Source organism: Trematomus bernacchii, unplaced genomic scaffold (assembly GCF_902827165.1).
Source record: "Trematomus bernacchii unplaced genomic scaffold, fTreBer1.1, whole genome shotgun sequence".
Lineage (NCBI taxonomy): Eukaryota > Metazoa > Chordata > Actinopteri > Perciformes > Nototheniidae > Trematomus > Trematomus bernacchii.
This window is the reverse complement of record NW_022987869.1, coordinates 6329285-6341180: the sequence shown is the minus strand read 5'-3', so window position 1 is coordinate 6341180 and position 11896 is coordinate 6329285. Positions and strand designations below refer to the sequence as shown.

Genomic DNA, 11896 nt, shown 5'->3' with positions numbered 1-11896 from the left:
AAATTCACAAGCTACCCCGCAGTATACAAAGCCATTAAAACTAGCTGCACCTTTACCAGCTTTGATAACACTTTAGTGCATCAATAATTATAAAACATAGCATATATTCTGAAAAGGGCCAATCTGCACAATGAGTACTTTAAGTATCTTTTTATGGTAATACTTTTGTACTTTTACTTGTATTCCTACACTCTGGTACCTCTACTTTTACTAAGGTACATGATCTAAGAACTTTTCCCACCACTGCTGCTGAGTAATAAGTTGCAAAGGTCACAGAGCAACACCCTGACAGAGATACAAACATGCATTGTCACGCCTGTGTGCAGCTCTTTAAAGGTTACATTTTTCTCTGACCATACCTGGTCCCACCCACAGAGGAGAGGCTTCCTGTGCATACCTGTCAGAGCTGCACCTGTGGAGTGATTGATGGAGCTGAAGGTTTAAAAGGATTCACGTGCTGCAGCCCTTCACTCTCCTCTCTGTGCCTGCACAAAGACATCATGTCCTTCCGTCGTTCTTCATCTTCCTCCATGCGGAGCTCCTCCAGTGGCAACATGATTGGCATGAGGGCGGGCAGCGTGTACGGCGGGGCGGGAGGCCAAGGGAGCCGCATCTCCATGGGAGGAGGCGGTGGCGGAGGCAGCAGCTACAGCAGCATGAGCACGAGCTTCAGCATGGCTGGCATGAATGACAGTATCATTGGGAATGAAAAGGCCACCATGAACAACCTGAACGACCGCCTGGCCACTTACCTGGACAAGGTGCGCAGCCTGGAGAAGGCCAACGGAGAGCTGGAGCTGAAGATCAGACAGTTCCTGGAGAGCAAGGCCGGCCCCAGCACCCGAGACCACAGAGCCTTCACCGCCACCATCGCAGAACTCACCGCCAAGGTACTATTCTCAGATAATGCAGGAAAAGTACTGGCCCAAAATAATTTTAAATACATGAAAGTATAACAAAATCTTCATAGTTCACTAACTCTTAAGTGTGATTTGTATAAAAAAAAAATCGTAATTTATGACAACGATATTTAATGATTTTACAAATTGCATTACAATATTCACTTTTTTACTTGAACATCTCTATTTTTATAAAAATATGTTTTATTTGGTTTTATTCTAAAATAGAGCAACTGTTTCGAAATCAGAAATAAAATGCAGTATCTCTGATTCTGACGACTCAGAAGTAACAAAGGTATATGGGTGGAAAATAGCCAAGTACCACAAAATTACACGAGTGATGGTACTAAGTAGGGTAACTGAGTAAATGCAGTGTACTCATATCCTTTACCTCAATAAACGTAGTAAATCCAAGTCTTGTTCTATTATATCATATTACTCAGTTTTTATCACTTACAAAATAATATACAAACTATGTGATTACAATGTAATAATGTTTTCCATTATAATCTGGGTGGATATAAATTACTTTTTATTTTGTCATCTGATCATGTTATATACTGTACGTCACTAGCAAACAGTGTTTGTTCAGTGTATTTATTTCTTTAAGCAACAACTGTAGTAGTGGTATTATAACGCATGAAATAACTAATGGAAGTGGGGGGAGATGTATTAGTATCTTTAATAAATGAAAACAGATATAGCTTTGTGTATGCACTTTAGATGTGTTACTCATACCTTCCATCAGAAGATGAATATTGTGTATACATTTAAAAGAACCTGTTTGTTTTTTTCCAGATTCACGGCGCCATCAGTGTGAACGGAACAATTCATCTCACCATCGACAACGCCAGGCTGGCTGCAGACGACTTCAGGACCAAGTGAGAGCGCACGTGCGCACGTGCACACACACACACACACACACACACACACGTTAAATTGTGCATGAATGATTCTGTAAAATATCAGATTAACAGATTACTCTCCTGAAGCGTGTTAATTAGAACCAGTTTTAAGAGTGGGCTGACAGCCTGCTGCTGCCACCTGTCAGTCAACGGACACCTGTTTACCTTCCCCACACTAACACTGATACTGAACAGGTGGGAAGACACCGTTCATACAGGTTGATCAGGGCTAAACTGACGAAGGTCATGAACTACTAGCTAATAAGGCTTCTACTGCAGCTAATACTATTGATTAAAGTAAACAAAAAGAAAACTATTGCAGCTAATAAAGCTAGCCTACTACTGCAGCTAATATAGCTAATATTGCAGCTAACATACAGTAGCTAGCTTACTACCGCAATTAACAAAGCGCAGCTCATTAAGCTACTACCGCCGTTAATATAGCTACTAGCCAACTACAGCTAAACAAGCTACTAACTGTAACTAATAAAGCTAGCCACTACTGCAGCTAACAAAGCTAATACTGCAATAGCTAGTACTTCAACTAACAAAAATACTTCAAATATAACAGCTTATATTACAACTACACTGGTAGTGTTACTACAACAGCAAATAAAGTTAATGCAGCATCTTATGCATCTAATACCTGCATCTTTTACTGCAGCTTCTAAACAACTGCAACTAGTCCTGCTATTAGTATAACCTGCACTGCTACTACTGCAACGGTTACAATTACTACTGCAACAACTACTGCAACTAGTGCTGCTACCAAATAGACAAATAGACACATTTAGTCAAATAAACTCCTAAATGTTGTTTGGGATACTTTCTTTCAAATGGCATGTTATGGAAGCAAAATCTATTTAAATGTATTTTAAAATATTATTTATAATGTCATTCTGTGCAGGTATGAGAACGAGCTGGCCATGCGTATGTCTGTTGAGGCTGACACCGCCGGCCTGAAGAGAGTCCTGGACGAGCTGACCATGAGCCGGTCCGACCTGGAGATGCAGATCGAGGGTCTGAGAGAGGAGCTGATCTTCCTCAGGAAGAACCATGAAGAGGTCAGAGAGCACAAAAAAGCTAGCTTTATTTAATTACAGACCGCTGTTAAAATCTACTTTTAAAAATGTAAGTCATAAATAAGTGTAGCAGGTTTTCTTCCAGGCCTCTTTAATCAAACTTGAAAAGTACTGCATTATTAAAAACACATTATGTAATATTTATTAGAAATCAAATCTGATCAGGACGTATATCAATTTGAATGTATTTTGTATGAATGTAAAGTGAAATCAATGCTTGTAGGGAGCCAATCTAAATGTTAATAATACTGTTGTATAGCCATTATATTTATCATTAACCTTATAATGATAATTTAAAGCCATAAACATGTTCTTTTATTGTGTACTATAACAAATAGAACTAGGTAAACTCTTGTTTCTTGTTTCCCTGTAGGAGCTGCTGGCGATGCATGCTCAGATGAGCGGCCAGGTACACGTGGAGGTGAACGCCGCTCAGGGTCCCGACCTCAATAAGGAGATGGCCGAGATCAGAGAGTACTACGAAAGCGTCACCGCCAAGAACCAGAGAGAGCTGGAGATCTGGTTCCAGACAAAGGTAACTCCCTGACTTCACTTCCTGTCGACAAAATTACCACAAAGTTGCACAAAATAACTACAAAGAACGATAAGATGACTATAAAGACACTCAAAATTACTTAAAAAAAAGGCAGAAATGACTACAAAGAGACACAACATGATTACAAAGATACTTAAAATGACTGTGTGTGTGTGTGTGTGTGTGTGTGTGCAGTCGGAGGAGCTGAACAGAGAGGTGGTGACGCAGACGGAGACTCTGCATACAAGCAGGTCAGAGGTGTCGGAGGTCAAACGCATGCTGCAGTCTCTGCAGGTCGAGCTGCAGGCCGCACTGAGCAATGTGAGTGTCCCTGTGCATTCAAATTCAATGTCATTTATATCACCTTGTTTTATTTTGTATTGACAACTATTTGCGCTACTTTTACTTTCATATTCTCGCTTTGTTTTTAATTGTATGATTTTCTTTCTTAAAAGTTAAAGTCATGCATTCAAATTGCTACTCAAGTAGATAATATTAGCAGTAAATGTACCAAAAGTCAAACTAATTCTGCAGAATACAAAAGAAATGTTGTTGTATCACAATTTTTGATGCATTAATATCAAGCCCAAGTACGGGCACGAGCAAAAATAGGACTCAAGAGCACAACCAGGCAAAAAGGTCTTTAGTCAGGCGTTTAATCCATAAGGCAAAGGTCCAAAAATGTAAAGACTGGAAGGAATGAAAAACAACCAACAAGTTGGCGGAAAACTACTAAAGAAGCAACAACAAAAAACAACCAACTAGGTTGGTAAAAATGCTAAGCAGCTAGAACAATAGCTTACGTCAGGAGAGTAACATGGAGCACTTGCTGCTATACAGACAAGACGAACTGGCACTGACCAAGGAAACAGCACAGACTAAATACACAGGTGATGAGTAATGATTAGGGGCAGCTGAGGCTCATTGAGGCCAGGCAGGTGATTAACAGGGAAGGAAAAACACACAGGTGAGGGAGTGAGGCGATCAGCCAGGGCCAGGATGTGACAGTACCCCCCCCTCAACGACCGGCACCGGACGGTCCAGGCTCGTCTGGATGATGCCTTTGGAAATCCCGGATGAGGTCTGGGTCGACAATGTTCTTTGAAGATACCCATTCCCTCTCCTCAGGACCATAGCCCTCCCAATCCACCAGATACTGGCGTCCACGACCCCGCCGGCGAACTGCCAAGAGCCGCTTGACAGAATAAACTGGCCCTCCATCGATGAACCGGGGGGGCGGTGGGGGTCTGGAGGCAGGGACCAGAGGACTCTCTTTGACCGGCTTGATCCGAGCCACATGGAAAGTTGGGTGCGACCTCATGGACCTGGGAAGCTTGAGTCTCACAGCAACAGGATTAATAATCTTTGAGACAGGGAAGGGACCGACAAAGCGAGGAGCCAACTTACGGGACTCGACTCGAAGAGGAAGGTCCCGAGTGGAGAGCCATACTCTCTGGCCGACACGATAGGTGGGAGCAGGGATCCGTCTGCGGTCTGCTGCCCTCTTGTACCGAGCAGATGTCCTAAGCAGCACTTGTCTAGCCCCATTCCAGATGCGACGGCACCTCCGAATCAGTGCCAAGGCAGAAGGAACCCTGACCTCTCCCTCCAGGGACGGAAACAGGGGCGGTTGGTAGCCATAAGCACACTGAAATGGGGAAAGACCAGTAGAAGAGCAAGGCAATGTGTTGTGCGCATACTCAACCCAGATGAGATTCTTACTCCAAGTAGTGGGGTTCTGAGAGACGAGACAACGCAGGCCGGTCTCTAACTCCTGGTTGAGCCGCTCGGTCTGTCCGTTGGACTGAGGATGATGGCCGGAGGAGAGGCTAACGGTGGCACCCAGGAGAGCACAGAACTCCTTCCAAAACTTGGAGACGAACTGGGGACCCCGATCCGACACAACATCTTTAGGGAAGCCATGTAACCGGAAAACATTGGACAGGACAACCTCCGCCGTTTCCTTGGCAGAGGGTAACTTGGGCAGAGGAACAAAGTGCACCAACTTTGAGAATCTGTCGACAATGGTCAAAATGGTTGTGTTACCTTGGGACATGGGAAGACCTGTAACAAAGTCCAGAGAAACGTCCGACTAAGGGCGAGTAGGTACAGGAAGGGGACGTAGGAGACCAGGGGAAGGCCGACGAGAAACCTTGTTCCGAGCACACACCGGGCAGGCAGCAACATACTCCCCCACCTCCCTCTCCATCTTGGGCCACCAGAAGCGTTGCTTGACCACAAACATGGTCCGTTTGATCCCCGGATGGCAGGAGAGAGAGGACGCATGAGCCCAGTGGATGACCTGAGAGCGAAGAGGAGAGGGCACAAACAACCTGTTCTGAGGGCAACCACTCGGGCCTGGGTTACCAACATTTGCTTCTCTGACCTTCTCCTCAATAGCCCAGGTAACAGCACCCACCATACATGAGGGAGGCAGGATGGTAGTGGGGGGAGAAGGGTCAGAGCCCGTATCAAAGAGACGAGAGAGCATCAGGCTTAGTGTTTTTAGAACCAGGACGATAAGACAGTGAAAAGTTGAACCGATTAAAAAAGAGAGCCCACCTGGCTTGACGAGGGTTGAGTCTCTTCGCTGTGCGCAGGTACTCCAGGTTCTTGTGATCGGTCCACACAAGAAATGGCACTTCAGCTCCCTCTAACCAGTGACGCCACTCCTCCAGTGCCACCTTAACAGCCAACAGCTCCCGATTCCCCACATCGTAATTCCTCTCAGCAGGGGAAAGCTTCCGGGAGAGGAAAGCACATGGGTGAACCTTGTTGTCCTCTCTGGAGCGCTGGGAGAGCACAGCACCAACCCCCACGTCTGAAGCGTCCACCTCTACCATAAACTGCAGATGTGGGTCCGGGAGGATCAGTATAGGGGCTGTGGTGAAGGCTTTCTTGAGCCTCTGGAAGGCCTGGTCCGACTGAAACCTTGTGTTTGGGGAGGTTAGTACATGCAATGGAGCAGCAACAGTGCTAAAGTTTCTTATGAATCGCCTATAGAAGTTGGCGAACCCTAAAAACCGCTGCACTTGTTTGCGGTTTACAGGGACAGGCCATTCAGAGACATCATTAACCTTAGCCGGATCCATCAAAACATTGCCCACTGACACAATAAAGCCCAAAAATGAAACAGTGGAAACATCAAACTCACACTTCTCGGCCTTGACAAAGAGGTGGTAGTCCAGGAGGCGCTGTAGGACGCGGCGTACATGATCTCTGTGGGTCGTTTCGTCAGGGGAGAAGATGAGGATATCATCCAGGTACACGAAAACAAAGATGTTAAGCATGTCTCGAAGTACATCATTGATCAAAGTCTGAAACACAGCTGGCGCATTTGTGAGGCCACTTGGGGTGTTAAGGCAGTTTTCCATTCATCCCCTTCCCTTATTCTCACCAGATGATAAGCATTTCTAAGATCTAACTTGGTAAAGATCTTAGCACCTTGTAACTGGTCGAAAGCTGATGACATAAGAGGAAGGGGGTACCTGTTCTTGATGGTAATGTCGTTCAAACCACGATAGTCAATGCAGGGGCGAAGTGACTTGTCCTTCTTTGCCACAAAGAAAAATCCGGCTCCAGCGGGAGAGGAAGAGGGTCGAATTAATCCAGTGGCTAGTGAAGACTCCACATATTCCTCCATCGCCCGTGTCTCTGGAGCAGATAGGGAATAAAGACGACCCCTGGGTGGTGAAGAGCCTGGTAACAAGTCTATAGCACAATCGTACACCCGATGAGGGGGCAGCGAGGTGGCTCTGGCCTTGTTAAAAACCTCCTTAAGGTCATGGTAACACTGAGGGACCTTGGAAATGTCAGGGAAATCAGGATCTGAAATGTCTTGAATTACAGGGACAGCTGGAGGGGCAGCCATGGAACATTTGGACAGAAAACAGGTACTTGAACATCCCTTACACCAAGCAATAATCTTGCCAGTGGACCAGTCTATGTGGGGGTTATGTAGGGTAAGCCAGGGGTACCCCAAAATGATTGGGTGTTCGGGGGACCGAAAAACATGAAAGACGAGAAGCTCAGTGTGACCGTCCAGGAAACTTAGCTGAAGAGGTTGGGTGTGGTGAGTTACCCTACAGAGAAGACGGCCATCCAAGGCACTTGCTTCCATTGGTCTTGGAAGAGGGAAAGTCTCAAGGTTCAGCTTCTTAGCCAACTCAAGGTCTATAAAACTGGCATCTGAGCCAGAGTCTACCAAAACAGGATGCCTGAGAACCACAGAAGACGAAGAAAGAGTGACATTTGGGAGACCACGTGAGGGACTAACATTAAGTGTAGTGCGGCTCACCAGTGCCCTCTTCTTTACTGGCGAGCCAGACCTTTTAGCAGGCGACAGTTGGCGATTGAGTGTCCCCGTTCACCACAGTAGAAGCACCTGCCCTCCCGCAGGCGGCGCTGTCGCTCCTCAGGGGTCAGCTTGGTCCTGCCGAGCTGCATGGGCTCCTCCGGAACAGCAGGGGGCGACAGAGGCGCTGTAGACGGAAGCCAGGGCCTGGGGTGATTCCATGAGGACGAAGAGCTGGGCGAAGACTGCCTCTTGTGGGAGAAACAGGGGATCGCAGTGTCTCTCTCTCGCTCTCTCTCCATCAGTCGCTGGTCAATCTTAATAGTCAATGAAATTAGGGAGTCCAAATCAGCTGGAAGCTCAAGAGGAGCTAACTGATCCTTTAAAGTGCCGGACAATCCATAAAGGAAAGCATCAAACAATGCTGATTGGTTCCAGTCACTGTCCGCTGCCAGGGTACGGAACTTTATAGCATAGTCAGAAACACTCTGCTTACCCTGGCACAATCCAACGAGTGCTCTGGCTGCCTCCCGCCCAGGTGGGATGTGCTGGAAGATCTTGGTGAAGGTCTCAGAGAAGAGACTGAGGGAGTCACAAACGGGAGACCTTCGCACCCACTCTGCCGTCGCCCAAGCCTCAGCTCGGCCAGAAAGGTGGGAGATAATGTATGCCACCCTTGAGCGCTCAGACGGGTAAGCATGCAGCCTGGAGCTCAAAGTGGAGGCCGCATTGAGCCAGGAAAGCCCGACAATCACCGGAATCCCCAGAAAACCGCTCTGGTCGGGAGAGGTGAGGAGACAGGGTCGGAGTTGGAGACTGGACTGGAGTAGGATCCACTGGGGAAACAGACAATGGGGGAGCTGGAGGACTTGACTGGAGGAATAGTTTTTGGATATTTTCGACCAAATAACAGACTTGCCCACCAAAAGACGACAAAACTGACTCCTGTCTCTCGGCCATCAACTTTAAGTCCTGGCGAAGCCCGGTAAGTTCCTCCTCTTGGTGGAAAATCCTCCTCCCTTGACTCTGAAGAGCAGCCCGCACAGAATCCTGGTCGGCTGAGTCCATGCTGGCCAGTTCGTACTATCAAGCCCAAGTACGGGCACGAGCAAAAATAGGACTCAAGAGCACAACCAGGCAAAAAGGTCTTTAGTCAGGCGTTTAATCCAAAAGGCAAATACAGGCAAAGGTCCAAAAATGTAAAGACTGGAAGGAACGAAAAACAACCAACAAGTTGGCGGAAAACTACTAAAGAAGCAACAACAAAAAACAACCAACTAGGTTGGTAAAAATGCTAAGCAGCTAGAACAATAGCTTATGTCAGGAGAGTAACATGGAGCACTTGCTGCTATACAGACAAGACGAACTGGCACTGACCAAGGAAACAGCACAGACTAAATACACAGGTGATGAGTAATGATTAGGGGCAGCTGAGGCTCATTGAGGCCAGGCAGGTGATTAACAGGGAAGGAAAAACACACAGGGAAAGTGAGGGAGTGAGACAATCAGCCAGGGCCAGGATGTGACAATTAATGTGTTAATCGACTCAATGTTTCAGCTGGTAAGCATGGAGCTCATTTGAATAACCTTGTATCACTGGGCGTACTGTTTCATACATAAATAATACAGCTGAAATATACATAGATATTAATCTGAAACAATAACTCTGTTTTTGCAGAAAAGCTCTATGGAGGCATCTCTGGCCGAAATACAGGTCCGCTTCTCCATGCAGCTGTCCCAATACCAGATGCAGGTAAGACTGGAACACTTGTTAAAGTATAATATGTAATGTTTCTGTATTCAAAAGTATCTATTTGGTGAGTCGGGTAGTTACATCCTGAATGTTTAAGAGATACGTGTCATTTGAATCAAGGTGATGGTGAGTTGGAGAAGACTCCCTACTGGGGACATTTTAGGAGAAAATAAATCTGATAAATCCTCACTTCTTGAGACCTCCTAATGGAAGTTACACGACTCTCCGGGATTGCGGTAACTTGTGGTTAGAGCTAAACCAACAAAAGTTATAAAATAATTTGTGGGTTTTTTCACTATTTAAGTACCCCTATACTGGTGTCAAAAATGAGTTATTTTATAGGCTTAATTGAGCAGTCTTTAATTATATGGTACTGGTAACGTAACAGCAGCGATTGTCACTTCCTGTGAGGGCACAACAACCGTGTGCGTTTGAGAAAACTTAGTCGAGCAAGGTCGAATTTCAGGCACTGCACAAATGTTCACAGTGATCCACATGCAGTGTACTAAGGGACGTTTACCAATTGAGTCACAGCAGTATTCCCATTTAGCCGCCTGTTTGCAGGTTTAGGGAGTAACTGATTACATGTAATGTGATTACATAATCAGGATACAAAAAAAGGTAACTGTATTCCCTTACAGTTTCATACCGGTAATCAGATTACTGTACTGTGATTACTAGCAGGATTACAATGTTACTCCAAAAAATGTAAAAGAGCTTTCTTTTTCTTTGGTTCATTTGTTCTGTTTTTAATTCAGTAGGTGAACCTATATGTTCATAAAATAGTGTATGTGAGCTTAACTGTGTCTATTAAACTAAAACGAAGCATTTTCTGTCAGCTCAGATTTTATTTCTGCTTTTTTAAACTGTAGTACGTGCTACTGCCTGAACATGCTTAATGAAAGGCAGGTTTTCCTATAAATGAAATCTCTGAGCAGAGGACACATTTTTCATACTAAATAATACATCTTGGTTTCTTCTTTTCTAAGGTCACATTGTTTTGTTGTCTTACAAAATACACTAAAGTAAAAACCATCTCATCTTGTATTTATTTGCACCGCATTTAATATTAAAGTTATTCAAAAGTTACGGAAAGTAATCTGGTTAAATTACTTTAATATTTAGATTCTCAGTAAAGTAACTGTCCCAACCCTGCCTGTTAGCAACCACCTTTTTTAAGACACATAAAAGCTTCAGACATTTGCCAATGGGGTATTTACTGACATCATTTATATTTTCCTCTTGTTCTGATAGAGTGCCCTCTAGTGGCAGAACATATGGAGTGTTTAACCTGTCATTCTCGTTACCTGTGCAGGTGAGCAGCATGGAGGAGCAGCTGATGCAGCTCAGGGCTGACCTGGAGAGGCAGGGACAGGAGTACCAGATGCTGCTGGACATCAAGACCCGCCTGGAGATGGAGATCTCCGAGTACAGGAGGCTGCTGGACGGAGAGACCAGCAGCAGGTGAGACGCGGCTGGAGGAGGCTCAGGTGTTCGCTGCGCACCTGGAAGCAAGAGGGGCATTGTGGCCGTGTCTTCTAAAAGACACATTTATTTAGTAAATAAATAGGTGTTCTGTGCAGTGTGGAGAAGTACAGAAGAGGATTAGGGCCTCATGTCATGTGCATTTTCTTTTAGATCTGACCAAAATCAATTTTCTTTTTGAGTTCTGAGAATAAAGTCAGAATTCTGAGAAAAATCTGAATATATTTCTCAGAATATTGTCTTTGATTTATAGTCATAATTCTTCTAGAGAAAGCTTAGTATGTTGGGAAATAAAACACATTAACGAGAAATGTTTTAACCAAATAAGTGAGATCTGAAAAACACCTGCATAATAATACACTGAGCTCACACTGTTCTGTTTTCTGATTGACCTGCAGTGTCAGCACCTCCTCTTCCTCCTCCTCCTCAAGGACCATGACGAAGACAATCGTGGTGGTAGAGGAGGTTGTGGATGGAAAGGTGGTCTCCTCCTCCTCTTCCTCAAGCTCAGCGTCTCGCCGCTAGACTGGCCAACTGAGCTTCAGCGGTGGAGCGAAGGACATCTTCATCAAACAATGCTTAAACAATAAAAGAGAGTCCAATTTACCTCAGTTTGTCAAACTATATTTCTTGTTAGTGTGGTGATTTAACTAAAATGTGATTGTACCAGAATTGATGTCATTGTACCGAGAGTGCATCACTAAACACAACACAAAGTTTCTACAAAGAGACAAAAGTTGCTGTTATAATTGTTAGTGTGTGTTTAAAAACAGACAGTCAAAAATGTCCTGCAGTAGAAATCTATCTGTGAGTGCTACAGCCAAATTTAAGGAAGAGATTCCATCAACATTTAACTTAATACCATGTTTTTATGTAAGGGAGGAATCTTGTAAAAAATGAACACCAGCCCAAATTGATCATGTTGGTGATAGTGCTACAGGTT

The 11896-nt window shown here is 44.9% G+C and overlaps 1 protein-coding gene across 1 annotated transcript; it reads left to right on the top strand.

The window, feature by feature from the left end:
- The first annotated feature begins 450 nt into the window (after positions 1-450).
- On the top strand, positions 451-11559 carry LOC117469330 (keratin, type I cytoskeletal 13-like). Its single transcript, XM_034113760.1, has 8 exons — positions 451-890; positions 1698-1780; positions 2712-2868; positions 3260-3421; positions 3617-3742; positions 9394-9468; positions 10784-10932; positions 11352-11559. Exons 1-8 carry the CDS (start codon positions 501-503, stop codon positions 11476-11478), a joined length of 1269 nt encoding a protein of 422 aa, XP_033969651.1. The 5' UTR covers positions 451-500; the 3' UTR covers positions 11479-11559.
- Positions 11560-11896: the final 337 nt, after the last annotated feature.

Excerpts from the sequence above, each read along its gene's own strand:
- LOC117469330 (XM_034113760.1), top strand. The coding sequence starts at position 501 with ATGTCCTTCCGTCGTTCTTCATCTTCCTCCATGCGGAGCTCCTCCAGT. Across the intron at positions 2,869-3,259 it reads TCAGGAAGAACCATGAAGAG|GAGCTGCTGGCGATGCATGC; the intron begins GTCAGAGAGCAC and ends GTTTCCCTGTAG. Across the intron at positions 3,422-3,616 it reads AGATCTGGTTCCAGACAAAG|TCGGAGGAGCTGAACAGAGA; the intron begins GTAACTCCCTGA and ends GTGTGTGTGCAG.